This window comes from Cyprinodon variegatus, unplaced genomic scaffold, assembly GCF_000732505.1.
Source record: "Cyprinodon variegatus isolate N-32 unplaced genomic scaffold, C_variegatus-1.0 Scaffold147, whole genome shotgun sequence".
In the NCBI taxonomy this organism is placed as follows: Eukaryota; Metazoa; Chordata; class Actinopteri; order Cyprinodontiformes; family Cyprinodontidae; genus Cyprinodon; species Cyprinodon variegatus.
Window position 1 is genome coordinate 631,600 of NW_015150600.1, and position 19,026 is coordinate 650,625.

At 37.5% G+C, this 19,026-nt stretch overlaps 1 protein-coding gene across 5 annotated transcripts; it reads right to left on the minus strand.

The window, feature by feature from the left end:
- Nucleotides 1-5,233: 5,233 nt before the first annotated feature.
- Nucleotides 5,234-16,626, minus strand: LOC107086292 (RING finger protein 165-like). Of its 5 annotated transcripts, none has more exons than XM_015377130.1 (8): nucleotides 16,388-16,626; nucleotides 10,915-11,242; nucleotides 10,695-10,823; nucleotides 10,217-10,346; nucleotides 9,958-10,062; nucleotides 9,636-9,731; nucleotides 9,027-9,130; nucleotides 5,234-6,654 (listed from the first exon to the last, which is right to left on the minus strand). In XM_015377130.1, the coding sequence occupies exons 1-8, from the start codon at nucleotides 16,446-16,448 to the stop codon at nucleotides 6,537-6,539; spliced, it is 1,071 nt and encodes a 356-aa protein (XP_015232616.1). In that variant the 5' UTR covers nucleotides 16,449-16,626; the 3' UTR covers nucleotides 5,234-6,536. The 5 variants fall into 5 exon arrangements, 4 of the variants coding, with proteins under 4 accessions (XP_015232616.1, XP_015232615.1, XP_015232618.1 ...); XM_015377129.1 differs by having other exon boundaries at nucleotides 10,695-10,826; XM_015377132.1 differs by lacking the exon at nucleotides 16,388-16,626 and adding an exon at nucleotides 11,380-12,247 and having other exon boundaries at nucleotides 10,695-10,826; nucleotides 10,915-11,248.
- Nucleotides 16,627-19,026: the final 2,400 nt, after the last annotated feature.

The following is a 19,026-nucleotide window of genomic DNA, read 5'->3' on the forward strand; positions in this document are numbered from 1 at the left end:
AGTAATAAATACAGTACAAAATCCACCCAGAGTGAATCTAAAGATTTTCCACAATATTCACTGATCATGTTATTCTTCATTAAGATTTAGCTATTGCTTTCATATTATTGATACATACTTCTACATTTCTATAAAATACTCAAGATCATAAAACATTGCGCGGTTACAGCAAAACAGCAGTGTGTTGTACAAAGATGGCCACTTCCCTTTTTCACTGGCAGGTTAAAAATCAACATTTTTCTCAGCAGCAAAGAAACATCTGAAATATTCAAGAAGGTACAGCATCATATTAAACACGTCTACAGAGCTACTCCCACATACACATAGGAAAACCTGAGAAGGACATGCATTAAAAAGCTTGTGCTTTGAGTTCTACTGTTCATTCCGGTTCATCAGCTTGATTTAATACTATGGCTACTGTCCAGTTCAGTCTGGAGTTACCGGGGTATGCTGTGGAGGGCACAGGGTAAGGCCAGTGAGAGCACGAAATGAAATAATAAGACCAGTCAGCTTCATTCCCATCCAATACATGTTAGAATAATTTGCAGGATTAGTAGAGTATTAATAAGAAATGCACACCGAAAAACGCAGTTAGCTTATCATACCAAGGTGTGAAACATCTATATTGTAAAACCACAGTACACCAGAAGTTTGCTCAAAAGATCAATGGCTCAAGGTAGCATGTAAGATAAGTCCCATAAATCCCACACGAAGCAGCTCCCAGCTATATGTAGTAACAGATAATCCAACTGATGTGCTTCCTAAATTATAAGCACTAAAACAACATGTTGATATGAGGGAATTCATGATGATTATCTTTATAGGATTAAAAAAAAAAAATCTATCATTGATTATTATGAGCAAAGCAAAAAGCAAGCTAAGAAAAACAGGGTTCATCCGCCTGTACCCTGATACCTGTGGAAGATGGAAGCAGGAGTGATTGAAATAATAAAATAAACGGTTTGAACATTCAACAATTAAATCAATAACTGACATAAATGGAATGTAATCTATATCAACAGCACCATGCTGGTTAGTCCTTCAATCACCTTTATCTAATTTCCCTCCTTTGAAAAAGAAAACACAGACGGCATGCACAAGCATCCCCACCAACCAATGCATAATGAGGTATTTTTTTTTTATATTTTCATGTTATTTTAAATAAATATATTGATTAAATTGCAAAGTTATGAGACAGAGACATTAAATATTCCACCACGATAGCTAGCTAGCTACAGTTAGTAATAAATAATGATTGTTAAATACTTAAGGCATCTTTAATCACAGCATTCTATGTGGACTAGCAAAAAAAAAAAAATAAAATAAAACCTCCATTTTTCATGTGTTTGTAATCTTTTTGGGATGGAGGTTTACATTATGTTGATAAAATGAAAAGAAAAAAAATGCAACACAAACAGTCAAGTTACCTTTCAATAGTACACAAGGAAGCATGAAAATACTTTTAACTGAAAGAGAAGACAAAAACCTCGGACGAGAAGTACCCACACCACCAAACCAAAAATATCAGGCAACGCCATTTTATAGTGCATTTACAAAACACAAGCTACATTAGAACGACAATAAATAGTTTTTATTTTGCAGCATTGCAGCTTCTTCTTAACTATGGTTAAAATGGACATGGTTTTGGCATATTAGTACCATGTCCCGATTGGCAGGTGAGCAAATAAGACAAAAAAGAAAACAGAACATTCAAAAGAAGAAGGAAAAAAGCAAATAAATGGAAGAGAAAGACGATTTAAATGAAAAAAATGTTAAGAACAGTTGTTTGGTATTTTTCAAATGAATGGCTTTTAACTCCCTTTCACCCTTCTTCAAGTGAAATATGCCAACATGGTTCATGCATGATACAGAGAAACAGCTTCTATCACTGAACATATCACAGTTCTAGCAATAACCATACACAAGCACCATGAGGGAGAGCGGGTGGGGGGGGCGATCGTACACATTCTAGCACGTTTCACAGGCAGACTAGATCGGATATTCCCTGTAACACCACACAGTCTTTTTCTTTATAGAATTTCAAACAGCCAGAGCAACTACGATTGAAATGCAAGGAGCTGATACACGACAGAGGCGATTTACTTGTATATAGTAATCACATGTGCTTCTTTGATAGGCAATAAGGTTCTGGTATTAAGAAATAGAAATGTCACTCAAATGACGAGACTCAGGCACTGCAACATCAGCCTCTTGTGAGTGCCATCAAGACATGAGCGGGCATGGGACGCTTTCTGGTTGGACGGTATTTTTATAAAGTCACGGTTTCAATACCACTAAAGTTTTCCCACCAGACCACACCTCTGAGGTTTGAAACCATTTTGGTCTGAAACGCCAGTGATGGTGATATTTATACATGTAGTGGGGATCTTTTATGAAAGAATTAGAGATGCTCTGAGGAAATCTAGTGTTGGATAGCTTCAACAGACCAGTGAAAAATAAAAGAAATATATTTACTATTTTATAACACTCCAAACCTTAGAAAAAAATCTCATACATTAATGCTGTAGAAGGGGTCAGGAAGTTAGTTTTTTTAAGAATATGTAAAATATGTATTTCGTTGAAAATAAGTCAAGGAAGCAGTGATTTTAAAAAAAAGCAACTGCTGAAAGCAAGCTGAGTTGAGTTCAACAAAGGATCCATATTTTAGGAAACACACATGGAGGCTGCTTCTTTTGGTAAAGCTAGCAACTCTAACCCCACTAATTGCTCATATAAGAAATTAAAGCCAAAAAAAAAAAAATCTGTTTTGTTAAAAAAAACACAGTGTGTGTCATACAGCCTACAGTATGACACACACTGCGTGACATCACCCCTAATCCTAATGTGAAATTAACAGACTGTTAATAATACTTTTAAAAAAACTCAGTTTAATCATTTGTATTAGGTAGCCGTTTTAAAACTCAAACTTTATAAATAAAGGAGTCAGTTAGTCAAATAAAGTGCTGCTCAAGCGGTCAACATGACCTAATGTCAATGTTGTCAGTACAGAAATATGGATTTAGAATTTACTTTTTCAATACACTTTTTTTTTTTTGGTTAAATCTATCACTGCAGAGATCAGAGCTTACATACATATATTCCTCTATTAGCTGCTTTGCCACATCAGTCAGTGCAATCGATCTGCTTAAAAAGACACAATAAATGTCACATTTACTGATGCTTCCACAGAGCCAACAGTAAAAAAAAACTACTGAGACTCACATCTTCATCATTTAGACTTTATGGAAGTCCAGTATCCGTCTCGACACACTTCAGCGCAATCCTCCTATTGGGCCTGATTCAACATTTTCGTATTCTTGTCTTAAATATCTTACTTTTTCCTCCTGACGTAGGCTTTTACTAATGCTCCACATCAGATTCAATTAACGTTCTTAACTTTAGTAAATAATCCTCATAAACGTGATGCACGTCATCTATGCATCCCGAGAAATATAAATCTGCTTAAAACCACCACATATAAGGCTACAAATTCCCACTCGTCTGTGAATGAACATGCTGGTGTTCATTCACAGAAATGGAGTCGAAGACAAAGAAGAAAAACTTTAATGGTTTTAAAGGTCTGACTGAGAGCTGAGCAGCAGAATTAAAGGACCAGTAAAAAGCCAAGCAGTGGCAAATAAATAGGAGCCATGAATACCGGGGTTGCACTGTTACAGAAGTAAAAATGAAATTTAAAAATATAAATAATGTAAAAACAAAAATCATTTGATACGAAAACAGCCAATAAAAACTACTGCTGGAGGCAAAAGGTGCAACATATGCTGTAAATACTTAAAATGAGTTCAAGATCAACCAACACAACAACCTTTTCCTTTTAATACAGACACACCTATAGCGTTTATCTCCAGAGCACGTCTCCCTCCCCTTAATCATATTCTATATCTCTCTCAAAAAGCATAAATATATATAAAATGTTAACAGTTAAACTCTAATTTCACGAAGTCAGACCCAAACCTTAATATTCTGCATTTAGTGTTATAACAAAGACAAGCAGCTGCCATCGATTTAAATGGATGCAAGTTTCACCATTAGAGGAGTTCTGCTGAACTTTCCATCCATTTTCTGTTCCAGACGTTATTTCGATTGTAGTTTGATCTGTGACCGTTCTATATTTTGGCGAAATGACAAAAAAAATTAAACCAGTGTCCTCTGGATACTGACATATCAGCTGCAAATATTGACCGATAGAATACAATTTTAATTTATAACTGCAGAGTTGTATAACATATAAAGATATAGCCTAATCAAATGGACAAATGTTTTCTAAAAAAAAACAAAAAAAACCCCCAAAAAACTAATGTAGTAAATCAGTGAAAAACTAGGTCTGGATAACAGCTGACTGATTGCACAAGACTGCTAAGCAAGTCTGGAAAACTCGTAAAATCGTTCGTACCTGAGAGAAATAGGAGAGAAATTGTGACATTTTCTCCTAAATCAATCCTAGGAAGGATTTAAGAACAAGTTTGATCGTATGAACGGTTCTTGCATGAGGCGCAGTGCCCAATAAAGGGATTATTAGACTGAATATGACTGATGAGGCACATTGAGCTGATCTGATTTCACCTCAAGATTAAGCTTTTTGAAAACAAAAAGTTCAGAGCATTGTCTTCAAAACAAAATTTGTGTTTTGGGATAGTTTACTCTATTGGGGTACTTATTTTTCTCTAAAATATTATTGATCATTTCATTATAATGATTAACTAAATTAAATGGCAGAATTTTAGGGTTTAGCTAAAAAAAAAAAAAAAAGAGAAATTGATATATACGACACCAATAGATAAAAATTGTAATACCAATAGCTTTTTACACTGATTTTAAATTCAGTTTATTATTTGTTCAATCATAAGCTGTAAATAAGGGAGCTAAATATCATTTTAAAAATGTAACCGTGAGCTGATCGTATCATACACCCTTACTGTTATTTATGCTATCCTTTTGTACAATCTGAATCTCTTTTAAAAAAAGGTCTGCACACCCAGACTTTAAGTTTCATCTGACATCTCCAGGATTCAAATTATGATAAAATATACAGCTGACATTGATTTAGAAAAGTGCAAATAGCTAAATTTCATATTATTTCAAAACAATACTATAGGAGTATGTGGAAGCCTCTTAGCAGCAGTTGAATTAGTTGTATTTATGTTCTTGAATGAAAAATCAATCTTGTACTGCTTTATTTTTCTTACACCAAGAAACCGTGGCATTTTTTTTCCTGTCTGTTTTAATACCATGAGAATCTCATACCGGCCCATGCCTTGTGAAGAGGGAGGCTATGGAGGGGAGTTGCCATTAGACCCAGATCCACCCGCAGATCTTTGAACCCTAACCGACGTGATTAGGAGAGAAATGCCACACTGGCGTGAGATCAGCATCTAAAGGCAAGCATGGTCTACTCCGGATGAGTAGCAGGGTGAGGGGATGGCTGTGGGGCTACTTGAGTGCATTCTTGTCCTCCTCTATGAATGATCATAATAAACGGTTCACATGCACAGACACAGTTCCTGTTTCTACTTGCTCCACAATATCAACGACACAGCCCAAGCCTGCCAAACAGCATGCAGATCCGAGGCCTCCGCTCTAGGTTTATGGAGGCCCCGCTACGACACTACGCACATCACTGAAAGCCATGCCTGCAGTTAGTGGGATTAGCATCACCTCTGATGGCGTCTACTAACTGTAAATCCAAAACCATGTGAGACACGAAAGAGGGATTTTTGGCCTTTTTTTGTTTTTTTTTTGTGTTTTTTTTACTTAGCTCTTTCTCCCATTGCTGAATACTCAGTAGAGCCATACATATAGCTATACAGCCATATTCTTCCTCTGTGTAGGATTATCTTCAACAAACATATTTCTCCAAAAGGCTTTTTTGCTTGCTACACAACACTGTTACTCTGTAAATACTTATTCAGTACTATACTCCATTACACCACAAGCGTTCAGCTACAAGGGTTCACACCAAACAACCTCATGCTAATCATTTGACAATGTTCTATACAGATGTGCTGAGTCAGGGCTTGGGCAGAGTGCAGCTTAAAGGATTTTTCACAGGCCTAGAAGGGAGAGGGCAGAGAGGGCTTGGATTCACTGGCAGAGAAAAAGCCCTGAAACACCACACTGAGCTCAGGACGTTGGCAGTCAAGAGCGTCCTCTCTCTTGGCAGGTGTATGGAGAAATGTACGTGGGTGTACACGATCTGCCAGAGTCGTGTGAAGCCTCAGCACATCCGTCCATACGTGTCTCTTCTTCTACCCCTCACATCCAGCAAAGTCCCTTGAACTGACCTTCAGTTCAGTCCAGCCACCTGTCTGTGCGTCAGCCGCCCGTCTTTCTTCTTTTGTTGTGTTGTAGGTTGAGTGTGCTTTGTTGATCCCTCTGTCACGGCTGTCTCAGAAGGCAGGCTCTTTGAGTGATGCAGAAGGGAAGAGGGGTGTTTGGCAGGACCTCCCCAGGGATTAGGGGAGACGATGGAGAAATAACAAGACCACATCTAAAGCTGCAGGGGTAAACAGGAGCCATCAACTATCAGGGTTCAGCTGAGTTTCGATGTCCACTCTGCAGATGGGGCATTTCCTGCTGGTGGCCAGCCACTGATCCACGCAGGCCTGGTGAAAAAGGTGCATGCAGGGTAATCTCCTAAAAAAGAGCAAAGACATTAAAAACGTCACAAATGTTTGATTACGACATAAAATATGGGACATCCACCTCATATTGATCTTATAATGCATAGCATAGTGCATTAAGTTAAAAATATAGGTCAAAACTGATTATGCAGTGAGAAGAAGAACAAAAGGCGCATTTTTCCACTTGCGGTGGGGTACAGCAGGCAGTTGTGCATATTGTATGTTAATGCTGGAAGCATGGGCAGCTGCTGTAGATCAAACCAACTCAAATGAAAGAATTGTAGGATTAACTTTAAACTTAAAACTAAAAAAAAAAGGTTGCCGATCGGAGTTTGGTCTCTTTCAGCAGGTCAGATCTTGTTGATCTCCTCCTTTCAAAGAGCCATCCAAAAGACTGATTTTGGGAGAATTCAGGCCTAATTTGAGAAGCTATCCTGGAGTACAGCATTCTAATTGGAAAACAATGATTAGAAGGAATTAATATTAGACTCAAGACATGCTAATGTTAACTGTTTCTTGCCTTGATGTCTTAAATGTGATATTTATAAAGCAAACATTAGGCGTTTTTATCAAAAGTGTATATATGCACTTTCATTTTTTCTTTAATTGGCCAGCAACCAAATGTAAATGATGCAAATTTCACATTCCTCTTTGACAGCTGTTTTAAGGCACTTGTGCGCAACATTGAGGACAACTTGAATATTGTTATCTGATAGCTGCAGTTCAAATGAGCAATGTTCTACTCCAGGTTCTCCCCTTGTGCTTGTCCATCTCAGTATGAGGAGGAACTTGTGTTTGTCTTTGCTGTGCAAGGTTTCGTTACTTCCTCTTTGGTCATAGCCTAAACAGATTTCTTTTGCTTATTATCCCTCTCTAGCAGTCTATTTTAGGCTCTTATAAAGTTAGCATTATAATGTCAGTGAGTACAATGTCTTTGTTTATAAAAACTATTTGCTCTATAAATGTTTTTCTGCTCCTTTAATAATTAATACTTTTACCGTCATCGATACAATTTATTAATTGAATCGAACCTTTAACCTTGTCTTTGTCTTTTTTTAAAACACTTCTATTGAAACACCTTGTCTTCATCCTTTGTCATCCATTGTCTTCATCACACACTGAATTACTAATGTGAAGCTGTTTAGTTTAACATTCAGACTCGTAACAAAAATCCACTGATCATTAATTTTTCAACATGATCTAATACAAGCATTGTATGTGTTGCCTCAAATCTACCTTTAGAGACAACTGTTTCAGAGAAACTGGATTCCAAGAGCCTGTAATGAAGAAATGAGGTTCCTATTCTACTCTTAAATACAACAGGGCAAATGTTTGCATGGGACTGCTTTTGGACAAATGAAACAAATCTCCACATATATTTTAGTGCATCGCCCAAACCGGATTATAAAATACTCAATAACTGCTCACGATATTGTATGAAACAATAATTCTAGCTAAAGCCAATTTTATTCACACTGATTTAACAGACATGCCTTTTCTCAGCTATACACTGCAAAAACGAATAACAATTTCTTAAAATTAGTGTATTTACCCTTGATTTGAGAAGTTAAATAAGACAATCTGCCAATGGAGTTAGTATTTTCACCCTTAAAATAAGATAATCAGATATTTTGCACTTGAAATAAGAGACTACAGTTGTTTTTTTCTTATCTTAAATGTAACTTGTCTTATCCATTAACAATGTTTCTCACTTACCTGCTCAATGCAAGACCAAATGCACATAATTTAAGAAAAATAGACTTACTAATATTGATATTTTTTGCATTTGGACAATTTATATATGCCGACAAAAAAGTTGAATTTTCCATGCATTTTGGCTGAAAATATAGATAAAAACTGACATCACTGTAGAGGCAATTTAAAAAATTTTCATAGATAGACTTATTGGTTAGAGTCACTCTATCTTCTTTGAAACACTCTTTTATTCAGGCAAACCTGTAGTTTTATCAGGTTTTAAGACCTTGCCATCTTTTTGTCTTTCATAAAGCAAAATAACTACCTGTCACCTTCCCACTGAACATACATCCTTAGGTTTTATGGAATACTTAAGTTGCCTGGGTGCAGCATTTTCAACACATGATGCCATGAAAGAAAAAAAAGAAAAAGAAATACTGTGATGGGATTGTTAATGCCTGATACTTTGATGTTGGGTGGCAGAACCAATTTGGGCTTAAAAAGTGCTCAGACCATGTGACAGCTGTATCCAGCATGGATATAAATAAGGTCTGAAGAATGTAAATCACCTTTTCCCCCGCCTACACAACTTATTGCACAGTTATGATATAAAAGATATTACAATGACAGAAATGTTATAAAAATGCAAAACTGGATGGATTGATGCTGCAGAAGCTGCGTTTCCCCTACCTTACATCCTCTCCGTCTTCCAGCATCGACAGACAAATGGTGCACTTTTCATCCGTGTCCAGCTCCTCGTCATCCAGACACATTTTCAGGTCCTGCGGTATTCTCTGCAGAGAAGAGGAGAGCACACGCAAACAGACTTTAATTTTTAAAAGGACGCAGTGTTGATGCCACAGGGGTGTCTGAGTCAGCCAGGATTGGATAAGAAAAAAAAAAGTCACCTTATCACAGCTCACTGAGGAGAAGAAAAAAAAGCACAGAATATTCTAACACTTTTCCCACAGCATTTGGGTCAGACTGAGTGTAGACGTTTCTTTAAATTCACTCCACGCTCATATCTGCAGACAGCCCGATGACTCATACACTTCGCCTTAAATTATGAATGCTGCAGCTTCGTCTCATTAAATTTCAAAAGAAATCGGGTTGACCTTTGAACTACTGTAAGAGTTGTGACCTTTTCTCTCCACCTCCTGCTTCACTCTTTGATCCTTCCGACAGGCACCATTGCCGTTCTCTGTTATTTCCTTCATCACAGCTCCCTCCTCTCGTTTTTTTGGTCCCGGCGCTTTGTCGGAACCATCAAAAAAGATTGTAAAGGGCCTCCAGTCCTACCTTTTTGTACTTGTGGGGGAAAGTGAATCTCTCGATGGTTGTTTGGACGGCTCCGCGGTTCACGCTGCCCAGTCTGTCCTCCAGCTGCAAAAGCTCCTATGAAGAAACATGAAAAAAAAGACAATTATGTAATGAAAGCAGGCAAAGATCACTAGAAAACTGCTGTCAAAAAAAAAAAAGATAAAAGGCATCTGAAGCATTAAAACCATTTAACACAAATTAATTGAAAAAAAAAAAAAATCTTTTACAAACTACAGAACAGATTAATTATTGAAGAACAAGATGTATGTAGAAGAGAGCGTGAGGAAGTAGCTGCACACACCTCATAGCTCTCTCTGACGGCAGAGGCGTGTCGGGATGGATTGAGACTCTGCAGAGCAAGCAAGTGCAACTGGGGATACGGGTAATTTCTGATCTCATGGACGACCTAAAAAGTGACGGATAAAAGCAGTTGGCATCAGCTCCACAGCAGCTACCAAGCTTTGAGAAGCTCAGAAAACAAATGATTAATCTGCAAGAGGTTGATAGAGACAGATGTGATTTATTGCACAGAGACCGAGTGGGTGGGGTGGGGTTCTCACCACTTGTGTTGAGGCATTGTTTCTGGGGAAGTGGTGCATCCTGGGGGAGGTCAAGTAGTGCTGATAGTGCTGCGGCAGCGGGTGGATGTGGTACTGGTGAGGGGGCAGCCCAGCATCCACGCTGAGATCCCTGATGAAAGATCAAAATCAGCTAAAAGCTCTGTGTTTTATAGGTTCTAAGAAAAGCTATTTTCTACTGATTGATTAAATATAATAAGAGCTGTTTACAAGCTGTATTAATACGTTAAAGGACACATTTTGTAATCAATCTTCAAAGTGGAGGAGACAAGAGAAAAAAAATACGCATTTGATCTTCATAAATCAGGAAACCTATAATTCCTCACTTTGATATTGAAAACTTTACCTATCTGAGGTCACCAATTCTTTTCCCTGAAAGTGGAGGAAGCTATAAAAATAAATCTGCACTTCTTACGATTGTCTTTGAAACATTGAAGGAAATGCAAAAGGCGCTGCTCACCAGTCTGTTCCCTCAGCCAGGTAGCGAGGCTGCTGCACCACAGGCTGAGGAGGGACATGGAGTGGTGGGCCAAACTCATAGCCTGGTCTCAGTCTATGCGGCTGGTGTGGAACTCTCTCTGGGGTGCGTCTACTAAAAAAAACAAGCAAAAATATAAGAAGATCTTAGGGGACAAAAAAAACATGTGAACTCTATTTATACCAAATGTCTCTATAGATACCTGGAGGGCGGCAGAATGTGTCGGTGCTGAGCCTCGAGGATCTGCTGCTGGAGGAGGTATTGCTGGTGTAATGCCTGAGGTAGGAATGGAGGGCCGGGGATGTCCTGGAACTGAGGAGCGGGCAGTGGGTTCAGAGGTGGGTGGAGCGGAGGACCGTGCTGGTGGCCAGGAGGGGCCAAGTGGGGGTTTATGCCTGACTGCGGCTGCCCTGGATGGGGCATTGGGAAGTCCATGGGCAGCGGAGCCTGAGGACCTAACTGGAAGTGCCGGCAAGAGGTAGCATGGCTGTGCTGCTGCTGCTGTTGCTGCTGCCGGTTAAAATGGGATCCTGAGGAGGATACGAAGAACATGTCAGGAATCTAAACTAAAACACAAGGTAGAAATAATTGTGGGTGAAATTTGTTTTTTTGCATTTGTGTGTGTGTGTGATATAGCATGTTAATGAAGCCCTATGTCTTACCTAGGTGAAAAATACTTCTGGGTGGGCAGAAAAGTGATGGTTACCACAAGCACCATGAAAATGACAACCCATTATTGGTCCTGCACAGAAAATCGCAAACTTTTCTTACTTTAACTCTACCGTAGGCTCTCGTTATGGACTCCTGGTCTTCTGATTCAAGAGAGAAGAAGAGACAGACTCTACCGGTTCCTGGTCAGGGCTTCAGTGCACTTCAGTTTGCATATATTCTGCACCTGACAACAGGTTAGCCTACTGCAAACATGATTGTCTCGCTCTAGGAAAATTGTCATCAACTTCTGCGCTACTCACACTCTGAACTTTTGAGAAAATTTCCAAAAATAATTCAGGTAATTATCTGGTATTTTTCTCAAGAAATATATTTCTAACCGACTTTGTTGACATCATATTGATGCAATTTGTTGGGACCAACCCAAACAATCCACACATAGAAAGATAACAACAAAGAGAATATAATCCCTCCAAATATATACCCTCTGAGATTATTTTTAAATACAAAACAAATGCTCTTATTTGTAATTATTGACTACAAGCCTGAATGTGTGCTAATTAAAAATTTTTTTCTGTGTTCAATAAGACAGCATGCCATTGTCTTTGACTGCTTTTTTTTATTTATATACCTGTTCTGCAACCTGTAAAAAAATTGTATAGATGCAAATTTAGTTTATGCTATAATCTGGAGCAGTGCATCAAATGGTGACAAATGTTTCAGCTGCACACCGTCCCTTTTAAAACAAAATTTCTTTGTTAGGCTAGAAAAACTAGTCACTGAATTTAATAATTTTGTATAACAACTTGGACTGACAGAGGATAAAAACTAAACAAACTGAGGAGCAAAAAGGCACAGAAAGCTGAAATCTGAAAATCGGTCCTTTGCAAAANAAAAAAAAAAAAAAAAAAAGCCGACAATCATAATCAAATCTTTTTTTCAAATCATACTCATGTCACTGTTTCAAAAAAAGCTATTAGAAGATTTAAAAAGCTAACAACCCTTGGCAGTTTTTAAGACCTGGAATGAGCAGAAATGCTATTTCCCACAAAACGTATAAGGAAAACACTTAATGACCTCTATACACTTGCTGCACAAGACTCCACTGATGAAGGAAATCTGTTAGAGTTAGTTGGCGGAGCATTTAAAAAGTCTAAGTATTTGTAAAAGTCCAATTTGTTTTGTTTTGCACATGAGACTGACAGACTTTACAATAATGAGGAATTGATTAGAAACTAAAAATTAAATGTGACTGGATTTCCTTAGTAATAACTCTATAAACTAGATAAATGGCAAAGATAAAAAAAATCAACTGATTTCTGTACATAACTCCACCAGAATTATCCAGTCTCTTCACTAGTTTATATTAAACTGTTACATCCTATTCAAATTGTCCATTATCATACTCCAAGTGTGATAAATTCAGGTTTTGTATGCCAATAAATATGTTCTGAATATTGTCATGCTGCACTACATGCTCACATTTGACATTAATAATGAATGCATCACAATAACAGATGGAAACAATTTTCCATTATATAATTTCTGCAGTATTCAAATATATTATAGCAAGATTTCTAAATGACACTCACCCCATATTTTTAGAAAACTTACGAAAGACCAAGGATTGGAAAAAAAATGTTAGTTTGGAAAATGGCTGTCATATTTTTCAACTGTCAACTGTAACACGAGTGATTTCATCATCCAAACTTTTCTTAAAACGTACATAGGCATGTCTATTACTATTTCATTTTTTTTCCAATGGCATTTAAGGAAAGTTTCAAGGCAGGCTTAGAAAGAAGGGCAACAGGATTTAATTACTGACAGAAGTGACTTCAGTTTTCTATTGCTATGGATACACAAATATTTTATGGGCTTCGTTCAGAAGTATTAAAGATACAAGTTTCCTGCATTTTGATTGGTTATGATCAGAAACAGGTGGGGCTCACCTAAGGCACTATTTGTGCAAGAACAGACACTATTCCTGAGCCATTACTGATTAATTTATTTTGTATATGTGGATTACTTGGGTTGTTGAAGACAGCCTTGATGTAAACATCATGTCAATAATATGATTCTATGTATTTTAACTGCTAAAAACAGTTAAATCTATAGTGATTTTCCAAACCAAAAGTGTTCATTAGCTTTTCCAATCATCCACTGTGACTATATTGTTCTTCCATTGAGGAGTTAAGAGGAAATACTTTGAATGCCTTTTTCTAGCTCTCCCACCACAGCTATTTGGCAGATGCAGGGAACAGACTGCTGTCTGGAAAACCAAGAGGGAAAAAAAACTGCAGGCTAGCTTACACTGAGGCACAAGGTTTTAATTCTCTGCCTAGAGAAGGCCAATTTTGATTCAGTTTGCAAAAATAAAGCTATAATTTAATCTGAAGTAAGCTTGTTTGGCCATAACAGAGCAAGATGTTAACAGCTTTATATACCTCCATTTTTTATATCAGAGGTAAAAAGAGAAGTTTTTGAAGAGCAATCAGAAAAACTGGTAGCCTGTTTAACAAAATTGCAGTTCAAGCGCAAAATGTAACCGTGTTCTAAATATACACATATTTTAGTTTCAGCTTGATAGTTTGTAAGTACAGCGAGGCAGACAAGAGGTTGAACTTGCTGCCACGGGTTGAGTCTGGACTGCAAACAGCAAACTGCGTTTTCAAGCAGGCTCAGTGAAAACGATCACCATGAATGACAGCAGATAGACTCATTCAGGCCCTGTGATGGAGGAAGCGTGGAAATCGTCTATCTTTGTCATAGCAGGAGAGGGGGTGGTTGAGGGGGGAGTGGAGAGGATTGGGTGGCGGGGAGGGGAGGGGGGGCAGGTAGGGACAAGGCAAAGGGGGATGGGGGGAGAATAAATGGAAATCAGCAAGAAGCACACTGAAGGTTAGGATAAACACTATATTCTTTATTGAAAAATATTAGTATATGTGAAATTGGTGTCGTTTTTTTTTTCCTTGTTTGTTCTTAATAATAGTATAAAACCATGCAACAAAACTAAACAACATAGATTGAAGGCAAGGCCCACCATGCTCCATATAGGGTTAAAAAAAAGAACAAAAGCAGCATCCAATGAGCAGACGTGTTGGCTACAGCACATGATTTCAGTACAGCAAGGGTACATCTTTACTACAGAAAGATTACATTGGATTTCCACTAGTCAATGTAGGAAACAAAATAAACAAAAATAATTATGAATCATAAAATGTGACCATGCACTGAAAGTACTATTACCAGAACAAAAGGTAAAGAGAGACCACAACCAAACAATAAAAGACGTTATTACTAATAAGAGGATCTCTTTAGCAGTGCAGGAAAAAATAGGCATCCCTGTGAAATGGATAGCATTTTGGTTTTATGTTAGTGGGGATAAATCAGAAAGTGATGAACCACCAGTGAGAAGGTTTTCTAGCTTTATGTTTGAGAAATTTCAGACGCCCGAAAAAAAAGGGGGCCCTGATTATTCAGTGTGATTCGAAGCTTGAAATTTTGGAAAAGGGAACAAAAATATTACACATAAAATGGAGACACTTATGGTAGGTTGTTGTGTGCAGGTGCAGTGTACCTTCAGGGAAAAAAATGCATGCACGTGGTTCCAATTTACATATTTGCTTTGTTGTCAATCGGAGGTTGTTTTGATCATGTACACTGCACCTTGAGTGAAGAGAAGGAGGATGAGCCAAATTCTGGTGTTCAATGATGTAAGTGCAGCACTTGAGATCATGCAAAATGTATCCACTTTACAGGAATTTACAGCATGTTGTCTAACAAGATTGGATGGGAGGTACACAATGACATTCAACTGATATCTAGAAAGGAGCTAAAAAAAAAAAAAGTTTACTCAGTGCTACAGCAATTTTGACAGAAAAAAAGACAAAACAAGGTGCTCTGTTCTAGGTGTTAGCTAGAGATTTTTAGTTTGCTTAACATGAAACAGTCTATGGCTGAATAAATCTTTGGGAAAGGGTGCTTTTAATACCAATGCCGTCTTCTGATGGAAAGAGGAAATGAAGAAGGGATTCACAATACAGCTAAATGCAGAGAACAGGCAGAGGCCACGCCACACCACACAGCAGCAGATGATCATTAGCTACACAATGGGGGGGACGACAAAGATCTGATAAATGCAGAATGTAGAGCCAGCCTCCATACTATGAAACAGGGAAATAAGAACAGAAATAAAAGCACAATGAAAATCACTGATGCCACTGTTGTAAAATTAATGTTACACTGTAGCTTTTATAAATGCATCACCTAACTATGAGCGCTGATCGGGGTTATATTTGCAGCTCTGCAGCTTCAGACAAGCAGCTGCTGGATTTGCCAATTAGCAAAATGAAAAACTCAGTGATCGGATAGATAAGATAGATCTATGCTCTCTCACACGCATTGATTTGCACGCTAACTAATTAACACTGGTAACAATTAGCCGGAAAATCTGTTCACGCCGACAGGAGCGAATGATCTTCAAATGACATCATCCAGCCTCAGATAAGCTGACTGGCTGGAGAGGCTACGTCTATTTTGCGGTATTTTAACGCTGCGAATACACACGGCAAAATTTACCGTGATAGCCATACAGATTTGATAAAAGCGAATGAAAAAAAAGATAAGGGAATTGCAAAGCAGCTGGTTTTAACACTTGGCCGCGCTCTTGAAGCGTGTGGAAGCCTTTGTGGCAAACGTTTCCGTTCCAGGATATAGTCTGGCCCAACGAGACTGTTAGCTTATCGGTAGCAAGGGCATTGCTTTTAAACGTTTCCTTTTTCAACCCAATAAATAATCTCGGAAAAATTAACATTAAAATGTAAGCTTTGCTTACCTTCAACGACTTAAAATAATTAAAGTAGAAACAAGGTTTTGCGGTCGCTGTCAAGGAAATCTGGAGGGTTTTAAGCTAACGAGAGCTAACGCGACGGCTAGCCAACAGCTGCAGTGAATATTAAGATAAACAGGGCACATGTTTTGAATCGATGTGAATACTAATACCGTACCTCTGTTTCTTACTGAGCCGAACACGGGAAGAACCAGATATCCTACATGCACTAACACCATCCTGGGATCCGTATCTTATGGTTCCGCCGGGTCTTTTAGGGAGATGGAGCGGTAGTAGCAGCCCATGCGGATCTACATTCAGGCGGCTGGTTGTTGCTGGCTGACTGGCTCGCTGGCAAATACTAGAGGCGAACCAGCGACTGTCTGACTGGGCTGCCTGACGCTGACAAAAGCAGACATGTCATTTTTAGTCCAGAGCAGGAGAGGGCGCTGTTGCAACATTACATGCTGTAGCAGGAGGTATCTCAAGGTGAACCCTGCCCGAACCGAACTGATCTTTACGGAAGAGGATTAGGGCCACACTGAAAAAATAAGTGTTAACTGATTTTTAAATTTTATTTCAGTATAATATGAGAAAAAAGTCAGAATTCTGACATTAATCCTAGAATTCTGAATTTTATGTCAGAATTCTGACTTTTTCCTCAAAAGGCTTATTTTTTTCTCAAAAGGCTTACTTCTTTTTCTCAAAATTCTGACTTTTTTTCTCAAAATTCTGACTTTTTTTCTCAAAATTCTGACTTTTTTTCTCAAAATTCTGACTTTTTTTCTCAAAATTCTGACAGCTAACAAACATGGTAGCATCAAGCCATAGTCATCTCTGTTTTAGAGACTAAACTAGCTCTCTTGTTTTAATCACATTCGGCTCTTCCATTAAGGAAATAGCATCAGCGGAGACCCCTCTGGCACGTAAAAAGTCACCTAATTCCGTCATTTTCCACCAATGTTTTACTGGCCCTCTCAAGCAAGTTACATCTTTGTCAGTGAAGCTGAGTGCTCCCACATCTCTTCCTTCATGGTGCCCATCTAAATTAAGAGATTATAAAGTCAGAATTCTAAGAAAAAAAGCCAGAATTCTGAGATTAAAGTCAGAATTTTGAGAAAATAGTCAGAATTCTGAGGAAAAAAAGTCAAAATTCTGAGAAAAAAAAACAGAAAAGGCCCTAATTCTCTTCTGTAGACCTTCCTTTATACTGTAAAGTTTACATGATTGTGGCTCTAAAACAACAGACAGTAATATAGAAAGAAATACCAATACATTTAATTGCTTTTGGTGTTTTACCTGATCAATAATGGGAGTCACATAAACACAACGGGTTGCCAGAATGCAAACCTAAGAAGCCTAATTTAGCGCCAATAAATAAAATGCATGCATTCATATAAGCGATTTGCAGTTCCTTAATGGAGAACACAGATTTTGCAGCTGAACACACCAGTCTGGTAAACAGTCATGTAGGTACGACGGAGTATTAGGGTACGACGGAGTATTAGGGCCACACATGAAGAGAAAAAATATTTTTGCCATGACGAGATTAAACTCGACGTGTCGACTTTAAGGTCGACGTGTCGACATTAAACTCAACATTTCGAGAATAAAGTTGAAATGTCATGTTGAGTTTAATCTCGACGTGTCGACTTTAAACTCNGACGTGTCGACTTTAAAGTCGACATGTCGAGTTTAATCTCGTCATGGCAAAAATATTTTTTCTCTTCATGTGTGGCCCTAATACTCCGTCGTATATAGGGCTGCATCTAACCATTATTTTGCAAACCAATCTGTTGATAATTTTTTCGGATTTATCAACTAATAATCGATAGCAAAAAAAACTGAAATGTTAGAACTGTAAATATACAGTCATATGTTTATATTACTGTTATGCATTTTTTTTACTGTTTTCAAGGCTGCACTTTAAAAAAAAAATGAAATTGTCTAGAGAGCTGTTCTTAACGAAGTTTTTTTTTTTGTTTACACTTGTTTATACAAAATGACAAATCTGTCTAAGTCTCTAAAAGGTTCCTTAAAGAAGGCTTTTTGAGAAATTGAACCTGGTGAAATTAAAGCTTTTCCGCTTAAGTTCTGGATATAATATATTGACAGATAAAAGAGTTTTGTTTTGTTTTTTTATCTTAAATGCAAAATGTTTACACATTTTTAATTACATTTTGGTATAATTACTGCTCTGAGTGGGCTGCTCTGTCAGCTAAAGGCACATTTTAGAGTCTCTACACTCCAGTTAACGATTAATCGATTAATAAATTAGTTGACGATCATTTCAATAATCGATTAATCCGATTAGTTGTTTCAGTCCTACGGTCCTAGATGTTTTTGGTTGAAAGAATGAAAAAACTTGGACAAATATGAAATCTCTACTAGATCATAAATGTGTTTGAATTATATTCCAAATCTGAATCCAAATCAGAATAAATCAATGTTTTAAGGTAGCATTTTAGTTTTATGGCTCTACTTTTAGAATTTCCTTTTCTTAGAGTTTATAAAGTTAGGGCTGGGGAGATAAATGTATCATTTTCTTTGCAGAGAATCACAAAAACACACAAATGCACCAAAAACAAAGACTGCATTCATCTTGAAGTTACAATATCTAAATGTGAAACCAGAGTCTGAGAAAAACATCTGCATAACGCTTAATGTTTTATATAACAAAAAGGGAATTTATAAATATTTCTACTAGTTTGCATCCATTGATCAACTGATTTTTTTTCTACTGTATTTTGTACTTTTTAATAAATATTAATGATATATATATTATATATAGATATATGTTTATCGATATACATATAT

Coding starts and splice junctions, on each gene's coding strand:
- LOC107086292 (XM_015377132.1), bottom strand. CDS start 11,446: ATGGGTTGTCATTTTCATGGTGCTTGTGGTAACCATCACTTTTCTGCC. Junction 10,827..10,914: donor CACATTCTGCCGCCCTCCAG/GTATCTATAGAG, acceptor TGTTTTTTTTAG/TAGACGCACCCCAGAGAGAG. Junction 10,347..10,694: donor CTGGCTGAGGGAACAGACTG/GTGAGCAGCGCC, acceptor ATCTTTCATCAG/GGATCTCAGCGTGGATGCTG.